The sequence below is a fragment of the Bacillus rossius genome, chromosome 1, assembly GCF_032445375.1.
Source record: "Bacillus rossius redtenbacheri isolate Brsri chromosome 1, Brsri_v3, whole genome shotgun sequence".
NCBI lineage: Eukaryota > Metazoa > Arthropoda > Insecta > Phasmatodea > Bacillidae > Bacillus > Bacillus rossius.
The window spans coordinates 156,195,337-156,212,035 of NC_086330.1; the positions used below are offsets into that span (position 1 = coordinate 156,195,337).

General features: G+C 35.2%; 1 protein-coding gene across 1 annotated transcript in view; it reads right to left on the reverse strand.

The window, feature by feature from the left end:
• The window catches only part of LOC134546329 (ATP-dependent RNA helicase WM6), a 65,545-nt gene that overhangs the window by 44,582 nt on the left and 4,264 nt on the right, over window positions 1–16,699 (reverse strand). Inside the window, exon 2 of the mRNA XM_063389094.1 lies at window positions 14,301–14,530. Within this exon, the coding sequence (XP_063245164.1) occupies window positions 14,301–14,505 (205 nt within the window). The 5' untranslated portion in view covers window positions 14,506–14,530. The remainder of the gene's footprint in view (window positions 1–14,300; window positions 14,531–16,699) is intronic.

Genomic DNA, 16,699 nt, shown 5'->3' on the forward strand with positions numbered 1-16,699 from the left:
CGAAAGCAAGTAAGCTAAGGTTTGTGAGGCACAGGACCAAATATCCATTATTTTTTATTTATGGGTATTATATTTTCTATACAAATCCTGCTGTTCCATGTACGTAGACACCCTGCAATTTAAAAATAAATATATTCAGATCGGCAAAAACAACTTCCCGGTTTTAAGGGAAAAATCCCAGAGATTTCCAGGTAATAGTGAAATCCCTGATATTTCCGATTTTCCCACTGAGTGGCCACCCTGAAAAAACCTTCACAAGAACTTGTAAAACATAGATCCAAGGAGAGGAGTGCTGCTAATAATCTAATTTACAGCTCGCACAAAATATAAGTAGTAATACATTCCAATTCAGGGAAATAACTCAAGAATATTTTGGAAACAAACATTTAAATCAACTTTATAAAGTCTCTATCCTAGACACTTATTAGCACAGGTTACTGGAGGAAATAATAAAAATAAGCTACCTCTTCAACATTTTAACGCAGACTTGGCAACTTTTAAAACTCTCAATTAGTAAAATACATAAAAAATTATATAACGCGTAAACTGCTCGCTGCAATTGCAAAATTAATAAACTTTCATATCACATTTTTTTCTAGTAATCGTAATTATGTAATCGTTTTAACATACATTAGCATTGCAGACCAATAATCATGCAGGGTGGCTACCAAACCGTAAAGAATAAATTTCCTGACTTTTCCAGGAAATCATTTTTATTCCCTGACCATGCCTAACAATCTCATCAATTTTTTTAAGCGTAAAACCTTATTTTAGCATATTAACTAACTTATCAGATAACATACACAAATATATGTCAAACCAAAATCAAACAATAATAGCTTTCAGAAATTAAAATTTTTCGATTATAGTGTATGTTAAGTGATGATGAACTTGCTAATATTTAGTGAAATGTATATAGGTCCTAATTAACATACACATTCTTAAGCAATATTAGCAAGCAATCTTTCTTAAAAGAGTTTTTATTAGTTTTTCTATGTCTAATTGTAAGGATATTATTTTTAGCTGTATGGTACTGCCGTCATTCTGGACCCAAGAATTAAGGGAAAAGCAAAACTTTGAAGAAGCCAAACATGCACTAATAAACACAATGCAACAGCTCGGTGTCAGAGCTCCTGCCCATGAAGTTCAGGAAGATCCAGAGGTATGAAAATAATTTAAACTTTTATATTGTAAGAGGTTTTATATTGTCACGTCACAAATTATTATATTTTGCATGAACTTTTGTCTTTTAGGAGCCGGAAATCATACCTCCACTACATGGAACGTGGACATATTAATAGAGACATGCATATTTCGCGATTGCGATAAAACGAATTTTTACGCGAATTTGAATACATTTTTAAGAATAACGCGAATTTCTCACATTTTGGATAATAACGCGAAATCCTTGAATTTTCGGCGAACAGTCAGAACATTTTCCTCATTCTAACACGGCAATTCAATTTGTAAATACAGTAACAAACGTGAAACAACAAAAAACCAAAGATAACTATCCACACAGTGTATTTTATAACATGAAAAGTTGCTTTTATTCCTAAACATGTAACAATTTAAGCCTAGGCGTGTAAAAGTCCGAGTAATTACAGCAGGAGACAATCTAAAATGTACTAGGGAAAAACGTAAACTCACGAATATAGAAACGTAACGGAAATGTCGGAAATATTACGTGGCTGATCGTAACATTGTAAGTGCTGATACTGTATTTATGTCACAACTTAGCCGAAATACTGGTAGGAGACATGAACTTCACAAGATAAAATGAGTGGAATCTTGGTAACTGTTTTATACGTATTATATAATTTCGGAAGTATTATACTGTTGACGCATATTTTTTAAACTAACCATTTATTTGTGGGGATCGTAAATAATTAATTATTGGTATCAAGACATCAAGATGAACGTAAACTTGAACATGTCACGGCAGCGAGTAAGCGGGTGCGTATACCAATAAACTGGTATTAGAACTGGACAAAACTGGTACACGGGAGGTGGAGCTTATATTTTTTTCCGCTAAGCTCGCTTCTATTGGCTGGCTGCTGATGGGAGGTCACGAGTCTGGGCGGAGCATTGAATGAGTTATACTGCGCATGCGCAGCTCAGAGAACAGACGCCGCAGGCCGCACTGTAACAACAGATGATCGAGTACAATGACCTTTCTCCGCGCAAGGCGCGCAATTGACGGTAAATTTTCATCAATTTGCGCCCCTTTTTTATTTATTTTTACTGTGTAATGTAGCCCGTTCTGAACGCTGCAGGATGCGACTGTATTTTAATTAACTTTAACGTATTTCTTACTTTTCCCTTTATTTACACTTTCCCGCTTTTTACACTTTTTTACTTTGTCCCCATGAAAAGTGCAAATAAGGGGTTTTGCTGTATTTTGATATTCGGCTCGCCTGGACAGTCGATTATCACGGTGTTTACAGCAGGTTGTTTCTCGAAGCGTTGTTCTCTTATATAGTCTTTAGCGTTGTTTGTCCATTGCGTCCATTTTTATTAACCAAATACCAAATTTAAAATGCAAACACGGTGACGATTCGTAACATTCTGTTGTGCGCAAGTTAAAGTTTAACGGGTCGAATTTTGTTACAGATAGTTTTCAACGTCTGTGAAATAAATTAAAGGTGTACAATTTAAAGGTCGGCTAAAACATTAGGCCTATTAAAATGCCTAAAGTGCCGGTAACTGCAAAACAGCGAGCCTCTGAATTTTCTCAACACGGACTTTATGCTAGTGATTCAACCACACTTTTTTGTCGTCACTGTAATGTCACCGTCTCTTGGGATAGGAAAGACTCATGTGAAAAACACAAGAAGGGTCTCTCTTCATTGCAAGGCTCATCTAGTGCGCCTGAACGCCAGTCGTCAATATCTTCAGCGTTTCAGACAGCAAAAAATAATGTCCAAAAAGACAAAAAGTTGGAATTTATAAAGGAAACAGCAGAGACCTTTATAAAGGCAAATATACCCCTTGAAAAGCTTGATGATCCTAATATCAGGGCATGGCTGAACAAATACATCGAAGGTGCTGGAGACATGCCACTTGCGAGAACAGTCCGTGAGAAATATGTAGGGGACATAGCCAAATGCAGAATTGAAGATGCCAAAACTGCATTAAAGGACAAAAAAATTGACATACTGTGCGACGAAACAACAGATAAAATTGGTAGGTGTGTATTTGTTGTTTTATTTAGAATTCTGAATCTTCAACAGGATAAACCAGAAATATTTGTTGCAGGAGTTCACTTTCTTGAAGCTGCTAATGCCACAAACTGTGTGAGGGCAATTTTAGATTCACTCAAAATGTACAATGTACAGTATGGTGATGTGCTCTCAGTAGTAACCGATGCTGCTCGTTATATGACCAAGGCTGTTAGTACTCTCGAAGTAATCCTTGGAGACCAGTTAACGCATGTCCAGTGCTGGGCACATAAGTTAAATCTTGTTGGCAATGTCTGGGTGAAAGAGTTGCCTGAGTTGAACAATGCTATGAGCAAAATAAAAAATGTGTTCAACAACACCAGGAAAAGAAGGCACCTGTATGCTAGCTTTCTTGAAGAAAAGCATGGAGAGAAACGTCCATTGTTCCCACTTCCTGTTGTTACTAGATGGAATTCCTGGTTCAACAGCGTTTTTTATGTAGCAGACTACATACATGACATTGTTGATTTCTGCAAAACAGATGAACTAAAGGCAACACAAAATTCAGGGGTTGAGTTTCTGTGTTCACTCACAGAAAATGACATTTCTCTCATTCTTTGTCAAGCTGTCTTTGTGAAAGAGCATGCCAAGAGCCTTGTAGAGCTAATACAGAAACTTGAAGGTTCTTTGTATCCAACTGCCCATTCACTATATGGGGACTTGCAAGGTATAAAAAAAAAATTTGAAAACATCACTCGTGGCATTTATTTTGAGGCAACCAGTAGAGCTTTGTCTAACATGCCCCCCGCTAAAGCTGCTGAAGCTAAAGTGTCCATCACAAGAACAGCAACACAAGCCCTTTCCAAACTGAACTCTCTCATGACAACTGACCCAAGTAGAAAGAGATTTGAAGCAATTCAAATTTTTAGTCAGGAAAGTTTGTTGCTTGCTAAATTAAACCCAGAAATGGTGCAGAAACTGAAAACTGTCCATAGTCTCTACTCCATAAGCACTGAAGAATTAACAGCTGGTTTTGGTCAGCTTCAGGACATTGTTACAAAACAAATGGAAACAGACAATTCAGTGGACGTAGTGAAGTCATTGAATGTAGTAAAGCTGTCACAGCCATTGTTTGCTTCCAGCTGCCTTGAAGCCATCTGGATGCCTTCTGCAAACGTTGACTGTGAACGATTTTTGTCCTCATATAACACAGTCTTAACAGACCGCAGGACAAATTTAAGTGAGGCTAATTTGTGTATCATGGCTACTTTTGCTTTCGAGAGCTAAAGTTTGAGGATTTTGTTCCATGTGTTTATGTCACTATTTTAGAGACTTCATATTTATTCTTGCTGGTTTAGGTACTAAAATATTTTCAATTACTGTATGTAAAAAGTGATGTGTAAATTCGATTGTAAATTACTGCTGCTAGTGCAACTGTACAATGCAAGAATGTGTCCAAAATTTCAAGGTATGCTTAGCTTAATTTTTTAAATTTATAGTGCTAAAACTATTTAAAAAATAACACCGCTTTTGATGTATGATAACACCACTTTTAAGGGTAAATAACAACGAATTTTGCTATAAAATAAACCCCAAAACTGCATGTCTCTACATATTACTCACAATTGATTGATTCTGGAAAAACAACAAACACAACTACGGAAACTGTAACAGCTGAAGATTAACTAAAGATGTATTTGCAGGAAGGGCCAATAAAACCTGATGAAGATATACACAAATACTGGAAGTCACGCAAAACTTTGTTCCCAAGATTGGCAAAGCTGTCAAAAAAATACCATTGTTGTCCACCTGCCTCAGTTTTTGCTGAAAGATAAGTTCAGCTGGCATTATAGTGGACCAAAAACGACGCAGGCTGGACCCTGAGAGACTCAAAATGCTTGTGTTTTTAAACAAAAACTTGGACATATGAAACATTTTCGTACATTGCAGATTTTGTGATATTGGTTGCTGATTCCATTTTTTTTTAAAAGGGTCTTTCATGTGTGCAGAGGATATGTAATTTTAATTATGTAAAGAACTACAATCTACGACAGCTTTGTTTTTGATGTCTTTTCAGTTTATCATTATGGTTTTTAAATTAGACATCTGTGCTCATTGAATGAACTATCTTAAGTATTAACGTACCAACGGGTGTGTGAAGCTAAAAAAAATTGATTATATTTCTTTAACAAATTTTCACAACCGTCGAGTTCCGTCAGTTTAAAAAAAAAAATGAATTAGATGTTCTTGGTTCGAACAGCTAAAATTATCAAGGTAAATCAATGTAACTAGTTTATGTGTCGTAAATAAAAGTAAATTGCGTCTGTAACTAAAGTAGGTGTATTTTAGACCTAATGTGAGTGCGGCAGAGCCGTTGCAGTGTACAATTATTATATACATACATTGATCACATTTTTATCCTACTAGACTATTAACTTATTCTAGAATGCTTGGAATTCTTTGTGTATGTAGATAACAAGTTTATCCAGTTCAAAACAAAACAAAAAAAAAAAAAACTCATTCAAAGTTAGTGTAGTGTAAATATATCAACAATTTGTTTTATATCATGTAAACGATTCAATAATTCTATATGTTTCTGTTGAAAGTTAAGTTGTGGTAAGTTCAAATTAAGTAAAAATTATGTATTAAGCCAGGATTGAAAGCACTCGGTGAGCGTGGACCACTGAGTGTTGGTGAAACATTACTACATCAGAGACTAACGTTTATATCAAATTTAATGCCCTGAAAGAATTCCAAACAGATATTTACTATTCAATAGTCTTGGGATCCCGAGAGTTAATTTAAATTAATTAGTTTAGTTATTCTAATAATTATAGAACAAGAGATTCAGATTTGGATTTAAATTATGACGCTGGTAAGTCTTTCAGGCGGAAATCAATGTTTTTATAAAAAAAAAATAATGTTCGTGAAATTCAACAAACGGGAAACGTTCCAAATCGACGACTGGACGGGGACTGGAAAAAAAACCGACCTCAGTGACAGTTATAGCCTCTACAGACGTATTGACTTCCTCGATGACCAGGACTCTGCGACTATCCGCGTGTAGCTGGCTCTCCTGCTCTGGATAGCTGGTAGGTCGTTGACTCAGTCCTCCTCTCGTACCGGACTGCTGGGCTGTTCTACTGCTCGGCTCGTGAGCCGCCTCCTTCTTAGTTTGCGCCGTCGAGTCGGTCCTTCTCGCGGACCGGGCTGCTGGGTTGTCCTCCTGCTAGGCTCCCGAGACGTCTTCTTATTAGCTCGTGTCGTCAAAACTGCAGCGCCTTTCCTATTTTAACGTGGTTCAGTTGTCGTCGATTGAATAATTGAATTGTCTCTCTCTCAAATCCTCAAGATATTTTAACCGTTCTTCTTTGCGTCGATTAAGGTAACATAATTAGGCAGATCTTCGTTCTAGTATAAAAGTTTCGTTGCATGTTCTTCCGTGAATTTTAGTGTTGAAATCTTCGACGATAATTAACAATTCTTATCAAAACACAATATTTTCAATAAATTTACTTAATTCTTGGTATATATCGATAAATAAATCTTACCGTTACTAAAACAGCTCTTCGATATCTCTTTTAAGTATTAATTCAAATCATACGAAGTTTCCAGTTTTCTGCTAAAATTACGGACGCATATTACCAATGACCAAAAAATGGAACAAACCGAATATTCTAAAAGAATATTTTTACTTGTCCTTGTTTGTAACACGCGATTCTACAATTTTTCTTTAAACAAAAAAATATCAATGCTTTAACGCAAGCAAAATATAATCAAAAAGAATCTCCTATTCTTTACAAATATAGTAATAAACAACAAAATTATTACCTTTTTAAAAAAAACCAAAGATAAGCATACTTCCAGAGACAAAATAACGTTTTAGCTTATTTAAAATTTGTAAAGATTTGCATATCATAAATCAAACAATTTTTTGTTTCGACTTCTGCAACCACCAAAATTGATCAATATAAATATTTCTATAAAGTACAAACGTTGACTTTATAGATTGCCCCTTCTTAGAAATGTCTATTATGTGCAGTTTAAACATACATAGAACAAACAGAATGACATTTCTAATACACATAGATAACAGAATCTACATCTTCATTATTATTTATCGTCCACCAAACGAGGTTGTCATATTCCTACATTTACTAAGACTAATGACTAAACTCATAATATCCTAACAAGAATACATTACATACATGTTGCAATAAATAAAAAAAACATACAAAGAATGCTAGGTCAACGTAAGGATATTTTAAACATATGTATAAATCATTCAATATTTTCGGTCACAACAGGTTTGTGATATTCTTTCAGTTGGGTAATGTTGTAATGTCCTATAATCTGCCTGGTGTTAAGGTCTGAGAGTTCATAACAATTATTCCGAATGACTTTAGTTATGAGGTATGGTCCTTCGAATAGTAGAAATAACTTCCGGGTAACGTATTGCCAGAACTGGCTGGTTGGATTGGTTTTCTAGACAAGGTTCACGGTGATGTTTAGCCCCTTCCAAATTCGTATTAGGGAGTGGTGATAGGAGCTGTGATACGCCCTCCCTGCTTAGTTTTCCCTGCGGTTAACAAGTCCAGGTATCTGGTCAGGTTGCCATGTTGGTGTAATTCGACCAGACCTCTCTGAAGTAGTATGATTTGAGTCCACTCTTTGACTAAAATTAACACCATCATTATTTCGGTTACACTGCCATTTCGTGTCATTATCACAGTTACTTGGAGAAATAAATTGTCGATTATTTTCAACTCGCGATGTTCCTTGCTCGGTGTGGTTTGCAGTCGTTATTGCTTTCTCTGTCGGCTGAAAAATCTGTGCTTCTACTCGATATTGTCCGTGTGATGCATTCCGGTCACTTGCGAATCCTTCTTCTATCGGATACGCATTAGTTTTTGGACCTGAACTCCAAACGGCCCCTTCCTGTCGTTGGTTAGGGTATTGTTCCCGGTTGTAATTACCCTGTTGTCTTTGGTTCCCATTAGTATGGTTCGGTTGATTCCAATAATTAAAGTTTCTGTATCGTCCCCTGTATCCTTTATGATACCATTGCTGTCTAGGTTGTTCTACGTTAAAAGCGTTTATGCGAGGTGATCTCTGTTCGTTATTCGTGGCTGTAGGTTTATTTCACCAATTTTGGTACAATGGTGCGGGTGGATTATTGTTCTTCCGCTCGAACGTCTCCTTATTCACGCTAGTTCGGTCTAGTTTTTCTAGCCTGTCGTAGTTCAGTAACTGTTCCTTAAAATCTACTATTCCGTTGTAATTTCGTCCGCTTAACTGTAACTGATATCTAACGGGTAGCTGTGATAGTATCATCGCTATAAATTCCTCGTCTTCCATGTTGCAGTCCAAATAGCGAGTTCTCTCATACATGTTGTTAATGTGTGCTTCTAGATTCTGGCTTCTTTTAGGGTCAAACTTATCAGAATGCAACTGAATACGTAAATTGCTTTGTATTCTGGTGCTCCAGAATTGTTATATAAATGCCTTACGGAATGTACTATATTCAGTGATAGAATCTTTCAGTAATTCCCACCAATAGAATGCGGTGTCTTTTAGACAATGGCCAATGCTTTTCATCTTGTCTGTCTCGGATAGGTTAAACGTATTACAATACTCTTCGAACTGGTTAATAAATTTTCTGGGATTTTCTGTGCTTTTTCCGGCAAAACTAGGTACGTTATCTAGCCATTTTCGAGCAGGATGATGCAGGGTCAACATGGAATCAGTAACTAACGGAACATTATTTCTAACTATAGTGACTGGTTCTACACTTATCCCAGTTGAACTAGCTACACTAATGTTTTCGCTTCTGTTGTTATTATTTTCATTGGGGACAGTTGATTTAGTAATATTCAACGCAGTGTTTTGTGTAAATTTCCTCTCGATTTCTTCTACTCGTATTTCTACTCTGTTTACTTTACTTTCTAAATCCTTCTGTACTTGACTGACATTTTCTTTTAACAGCGGTACCGTATTCTCTAGGGTTTCAATCCGCTCGTGTACAACAAAAAAGTTTTGTTCCATGGTCCGTTGTGTTTGTGTAACCTCCGTCCTAATTTGTTCCGTTTCTGCAGTCAAATTATTTAACGTCGTATTCAAGATTCGTACAATATTGTCTAGTCTATTGGCATTCTCCTGTTTTTCGCGTTCCCGTTCCTGTCTTTCGCGTTCACGTTCCTGTTTTTCCTCTTGTAGCACTCGAAACATTTGTTCCAGTGTCACGGTTTGGTGTTCATTTTCTGTTCGAGTCGTTTCCTCACCTCGTTGTAACTGTTGGTTATTCGGGACGTTCGTATTGTCATGGAGTTCCGACATCGTCTCTGCTCCTATTTCTCCCGTTTCTAGCCTCTCTTCAGCATTCGTTTCTGAATGTGTGCTACTGTTCTCTTCTAGCGCATTTCCTCTGAGGAAGTATGGTTCTCTATTTTCTCCAAATGGCATATTTTTCGATTTCCAGACTAAATGTGTCCTAACGTTCGTATTCTCCACGTCTCAGTGTAGTAGTCAGTGTGTTTCACCTAAATTCGAGCCTAAACGTTGGGCGCCAGAACTGACGTACCAACGGGTGTGTGAAGCTAAAAAAAATTGATTATATTTCTTTAACAAATTTTCACAAACGTCGAGTTCCGTCAGTTTAAAAAAAAAATGAATTAGATGTTCTTGGTTCGAACAGCTAAAATTATCAAGGTAAATCAATGTAACTAGTTTGTGTGTCGTAAATAAAAGTAAATTGCGTCTGTAACTAAAGTAGGTGTATTTTAGACCTAATGTGAGTGCGGCAGAGCCGTTGCAGTGTACAATTATTATATACATACATTGATCACATTTTTATCCTACTAGACTATTAACTTATTCTAGAATGCTTGGAATTCTTTGTGTATGTAGATAACAAGTTTATCCAGTTCAAAACAAAACAAAAAAAAAACTCATTCAAAGTTAGTGTAGTGTAAATATATCAACAATTTGTTTTATATCATGTAAACGATTCAATAATTCTATATGTTTCTGTTGAAAGTTAAGTTGTGGTAAGTTCAAATTAAGTAAAAATTATGTATTAAGCCAGGATTGAAAGCACTCGGTGAGCGTGGACCACTGAGTGTTGGTGAAACATTACTACATCAGAGACTAACGTTTATATCAAATTTAATGCCCTGAAAGAATTCCAAACAGATATTTACTATTCAATAGTCTTGGGATCCCGAGAGTTAATTTAAATTAATTAGTTTAGTTATTCTAATAATTATAGAACAAGAGATTCAGATTTGGATTTAAATTATGACGCTGGTAAGTCTTTCAGGCGGAAATCAATGTTTTTATAAAAAAAAATAATGTTCGTGAAATTCAACAAACGGGAAACGTTCCAAATCGACGACTGGACGGGGACTGGAAAAAAAACCGACCTCAGTGACAGTTATAGCCTCTACAGACGTATTGACTTCCTCGATGACCAGGACTCTGCGACTATCCGCGTGTAGCTGGCTCTCCTGCTCTGGATAGCTGGTAGGTCGTTGACTCAGTCCTCCTCTCGTACCGGACTGCTGGGCTGTTCTACTGCTCGGCTCGTGGGCCGCCTCCTTCTTAGTTTGCGCCGTCGAGTTGGTCCTTCTCGCGGACCGGGCTGCTGGGTTGTCCTCCTGCTAGGCTCCCGAGACGTCTTCTTATTAGCTCGTGTCGTCAAAACTGCAGCGCCTTTCCTATTTTAACGTGGTTCAGTCGTCGTCGATTGAATAATTGAATTGTCTCTCTCTCAAATCCTCAAGATATTTTAACCGTTCTTCTTTGCGTCGATTAAGGTAACATAATTAGGCAGATCTTCGTTCTAGTATAAAAGTTTCGTTGCATGTTCTTCCGTGAATTTTAGTGTTGAAATCTTCGACGATAATTAACAATTCTTATCAAAACACAATATTTTCAATAAATTTACTTAATTCTTGGTATATATCGATAAATAAATCTTACCGTTACTAAAACAGCTCTTCGATATCTCTTTTAAGTATTAATTCAAATCATACGAAGTTTCCAGTTTTCTGCTAAAATTACGGACGCATATTATCAATGACCGAAAAATGGAACAAACCGAATATTCTAAAAGAATATTTTTACTTGTCCTTGTTTGTAACACGCGATTCTACAATTTTTCTTTAAACAAAAAAATATCAATGCTTTAACGCAAGCAAAATATAATCAAAAAGAATCTCCTATTCTTTACAAATATAGTAATAAACAACAAAATTATTACCTTTTAAAAAAAAACCAAAGATAAGCATACTTCCAGAGACAAAATAACGTTTTAGCTTATTTAAAATTTGTAAAGATTTGCATATCATAAATCAAACAATTTTTTGTTTCGACTTCTGCAACCACCAAAATTGATCAATATAAATATTTCTATAAAGTACAAACGTTGACTTTATAGTATCTGACGTTCATATTTCTTAAATTAACTCATGAGGAATGTTACAGTAGGTTTTTTTTTTAATTTTTAGGTCATATTAACTAGCATCGCATGCCCATATTTCATCAAGTAAGTTCTTTGTATTTGTTTTGTGCCTTTTTTAATAGAATAATCTCAGTGTTTTAGGTTCATTTGTACTAGAAAACAACAATTTGAATGAAAAAATTTTTTAATAATTTTTTTTTTCACGGATTCGGATTCGATATTCGACAAATCCTTAAAGGATTTGACTAACATACCTGCCAACTTTGGCTAGTCCAAAAGCGGGAGGTTTTTAGAGGAGGGGGGGGGGGGGGGGAGGAATTTTGTTTATTTTGTAAATTTTGAAAAAAAATTTAAGAGTAAACCAGCATGATTAGCACAAGCAATGGGCAAATTGTGTTCTAAAATAAAATTTAACAAACACTCTGCTTTTGTCACACTATCTTCTTTCCGACTTGTCACGAAAAACGTTTAATTTCTGATTTGATGCCATAGTATTGACGGCATGTTTCTTCGTATTTATATGCTTCACAATGTCGCCCTTTCCGGCATGCGAGACGGAAAAATTACGACACAAAGAACAAAATGCAGCATGTTCACCTTTCCTCGATTGCAAAATGCACGGAAATTAGTCACTAAATGTCTTCTTGTACACAGCAAGATACTTCACTGTAGGCTTACTTAGCGCCATTTCTATTCAATCCCTATTGCGGAGTAGGCCTACAACTAAACAACGCATACAAAATACTCATCACGCAACTGCTTCCACAAAATAATATTTTTATGAATACACCGTTGAATAAATTCGAAGACTGTATATAATGCTACCTCTATACTTCGTCTGTGAGCACAGACGTGAACAAAGGCGAATTTGTTCGGGGACGAACAAACAATTCACACATAGCCGGCTGACAAACCGAAGCGAATTTGGGCACGAATGTAAACAGTGGTATCATAAACTCATTATTAATCCACTCGGTCTTTATTTCAAACCAACACCACCGAAAATACAGTTTACAATGTTGACAAAACACGCCATCTTGGAAAACAAATGAAACCTTTTTCTGGTTGGCTAATAAACACCAATGCTAACGTGCACCAAAACAACTCCCATAATTATCGTAAATAACTACGTTTCTTTCTTAGCCGACAATTGTGGGCATTTAGGTTATTAAAATAACTACACGTTATGGTACGAACCGTAGTTACTATACGATTGTATGGAATAATGGTACAAACATATTAATTCTATAAATTTATTGCATTAAAAAAATCCAAGAGATACAGAACCAAAAAACGGGAGATTTGAATGACAAATCGGGAGGGCGGGAGAAAGGGTACAAAATCGGGAGTCTCCCGCCTAAAGTGTGAGGGTTGGCAGGTCTGGACTAAGTATGTATTCGGATTCGGCCAAAAATAGGATTCGACCCATCCCTAATTAACGTTATAACTTTTAAAAACGTTTTAAAAGAAAATTTATGCATCAGACAACTAAGTATTTCCATTAATTAAATAAGAGGTAATGTCCGAATAAATATTAAATTTCTATTTTAAAATACATAGTTTTATACGGAAAAAATACCCACACAAAGCGCTCCGAATCTAATAGTGGAACCAAATACATAATGCGACGTTTATGCGAGAGGTTTTTTTAAATCCCAATTTTGACGCCCAAAAATATGGGTGCGATGATTATGTGATAAAAGAGGGTACTGCTTGACTGGACTATAGTGACATCAGCAATTTTGCAGCACGAAAATCAAGTGCCAGATTGTAATGGTTATAACATTATTCATTCACTGATATGTAATATATTTGTGTGTTAATTGTTAGTTATGTTATACTATGATACTTTTTAATGAAAAAAAAAAAAATTAACTGAATTTCTCTGTGTAAGTAAATTTAGTAAATAAACTTGTGTTAATTTCATTTTGTGTTTTTGCATTACATACTGCAACACCTTGAAACAATGAGCCTCCCACCAAAATAGGCCCCGGGCCAGCCACATCTTAAATACTGCCCTGATACAAATAAGAGTTTGTTTTCAAGTTTGAAATGTCACACATATGCCATTTTTTTAATTGTTTACATAATTTTTATGCTAATGTTTAGTGAGATAGTAGTGCAAAAACTTTTAACATGTGTTGCACATTTAAAACTTTGATTGTCCATGTTTATGACTACGAATCCCATAAAAACATTTAAAAAAAGTATTTACATCGCACAAATAACCTAAAAAGTGAACTTTGGTATACGACAAACTCACAAGGCAGGCTATGTCAAATATTTGTAAGCAAATGAATATTCATTAATTTGAAGTGTTTGTATTCGAGGTTGAATAATAAACTATTTGCATTCAAAAATTAGAATATTCAAAAGTTGTCAGTCTAAAAAAATATATAAGAGTAACAGATACATTTTAAAAATTGTACATGGATTACTTTTAGTTTTTGCAAAGCCCACAACAAAATCACGTTACTGTACATTTATAAAGAGATTTCTTTTATCCAGCCATTAGGTTATCTGCCACAGGCCTGGTCCACACTGTGACAGTTAATCAATTTTACTGTACAACAGAACTGCACTTAATTAAAACAAATTCATTCAAACCTTGCCAAACAAAAATTGTGAACTTAAGACTTTTGTAACTAAATTAGAAAATGACTACCAGCTAATCTCACCTTCTGATGGATGCTCAAAACCACAATCTACTATGGCTCTCAATATCTCAGGCTTTAAGAGGAAATCCCTGAAGCCAGAACTGTGTATGGACACATAGGTTCCCTTCACTTCCTTCTTGTGCCCGGTGTCCGTGGATCCATCCACAACTGGCTGCTCTGGCTGCTCTTCATCCTCGTAGTCAAGGAGATCGTCATTGTCTGCCATTGCAACTGCAGTGCTTCACACCAACCTAGTACAATATTTGAGAGGAATTAATACATTTTTTCTTGAAACATAACCAGCACCTGTTTTGCTAAATCTGTTTAATTTCATTTTTGTCAGTTTAAGGTAAAGTGCATTTCAGCTCATCTAAACATTTTGTAATGAATTTCTGACAATCCTTCCTGCAAACTGCACAAAATTAAAATTGTACCTCTCCATCTTGAACTATTTAACTGAAAACATTTTAGGACTATTAGATTTATATTTTGAAAATCATCTTGTGCAAGCTAAGTCTTGGTTAAGAATTTTAGTGTTAATATTAGAAAGAAAAACTTCCTGTGTGATTAAACCAATTAAAAAAAAAAAAAAGAGGGTGGAAATTAAAAAGTATAGCCTTGCAGAGGCTCTCGCAGTCTCACAGTTACCATTAAGTATTTAATAATTAATAATTAACCCGGCTCAACAACATTCAATATTATTTTTGGTAAATATGTATTGTACGGATTAGCGCCAAAAAAAATCTTACAAATATGAAATAACTTTCATTATATGCTATCTTACGTCCTCTTTTCAGAACCGCCTGCGGAGATAAAAAATTCCAAATACTTTTGGAGATATGGCCGTTCTTATTTTGCTATACCAGACGTGTGTAATAATTTGACCGTCGCCATTTTATATTTTGCCGTGTGCGCGTGAATGTCTAAATAACATAAATTTTCCATTATGTAAGGTTAGTTACATTATAAATACTTCAAAATAAACCGAAATTAAAAATAATATCAATTTATTTTACATGTTGTATAGTTTTAAGTATTTATAATGTAACTGACCTGACCTAACAAAATGGGACAAAGGTAGATTAGGTCAGGTCAGCTACATTATAAATACTTTGAAACTGAACAGACATTAAAAATAATAAAATTAATTTTATTGGTTGTTTAGTTTCAAAGTATTTATAATGTAGCTGACCTGACCTAACAAACCGGGAAAAAGGATGAACAGAATAAACTCACGTAAGTTTCTTTTTACATGATGTATTCGTTTACGTGAGAGTCCTAAGATCCACATAAAGTTCTGCCATTCCCGATTACACCCGAATATTCACCTTCGGCCAACCTCGGGATTTATTTATTTTTGCGCAGGAAAAATGAATTGAAATATTAAAAGTGGTCGGATAGGTTAGATACATTAAAACACTTTAAAACCATTTGGATGGTTAGTTAGGTTAGTATAGCTACAATAAAATAAACAGAGAAATATTAATAAATAAACCCGAGGTTGGCCGAAGGTGAATTGTTCGGGTGTAATCGGGAATGGCAGAACTCTATGTGCATCTTAGGTTTCTCCGTTCGGGAACATCGCAAAAAAAAAAAATGATACTTGTAAACAAGCAACCGTTATCGCCGCACGAGTGCACAGGATGAAAATTAAAAAATTTGATATCTCCAAAAGTATTTGGAATTTCTTATATCAGCCGGGTTTAATGAAAAGAGGAAGTTTAAGAGCACAGAATAAAGGTATTTTCGGATTTTTAAATTTTTTTTTAAAAAAAAATCCCCAAAAAATGAAGATTAAAAAATTCGATATCTCCTAAAGTAATTGGAATTTTTTATCTCCGCAGGCGGTTCTGAAGAGAGTACGTAAGATAGCATATAATGAAAGTTATTTCATATTTGTACGATTTTTTTTGGCGCTAATCCGTTTAATACATATTTACCTTATTTTTAATATTACGTTCACCCAGTTAAATCTGTACTAGTCTCAACTTTGATGGTTTACAAATACAATTATTTATTTCTTCAAGATTACTGGAGGAATGATTGTCCGACATCCGTCATTTCATTACTTCAGCCAAAAGCAATTAGATTTTTTTATTTTTAAGCCAAATTAACCATCATGATACTCAAAATTTAGAAAGTTAGCTGATTATCAGCTTGGAGTACATATAGTGACTGTGCAACTAGTAAAAATGAGAAATCAATGTTATTCCACATTGTTAGCAAAACAGGCCCCAAATTTCATAAATAAATTACAACACACAAAATAGACAATCATAACATCCTGTATTGAACATTTCCTAAAAGTGTGCCAATGTACACAATGTTCTCAAAAAGAAGATTAAGTTTTCAGGTGATAATTCTTACAATATTGCAAGCAGTTTTATAAAAAAATCACCAGGAATACTTTGGAAACCTAC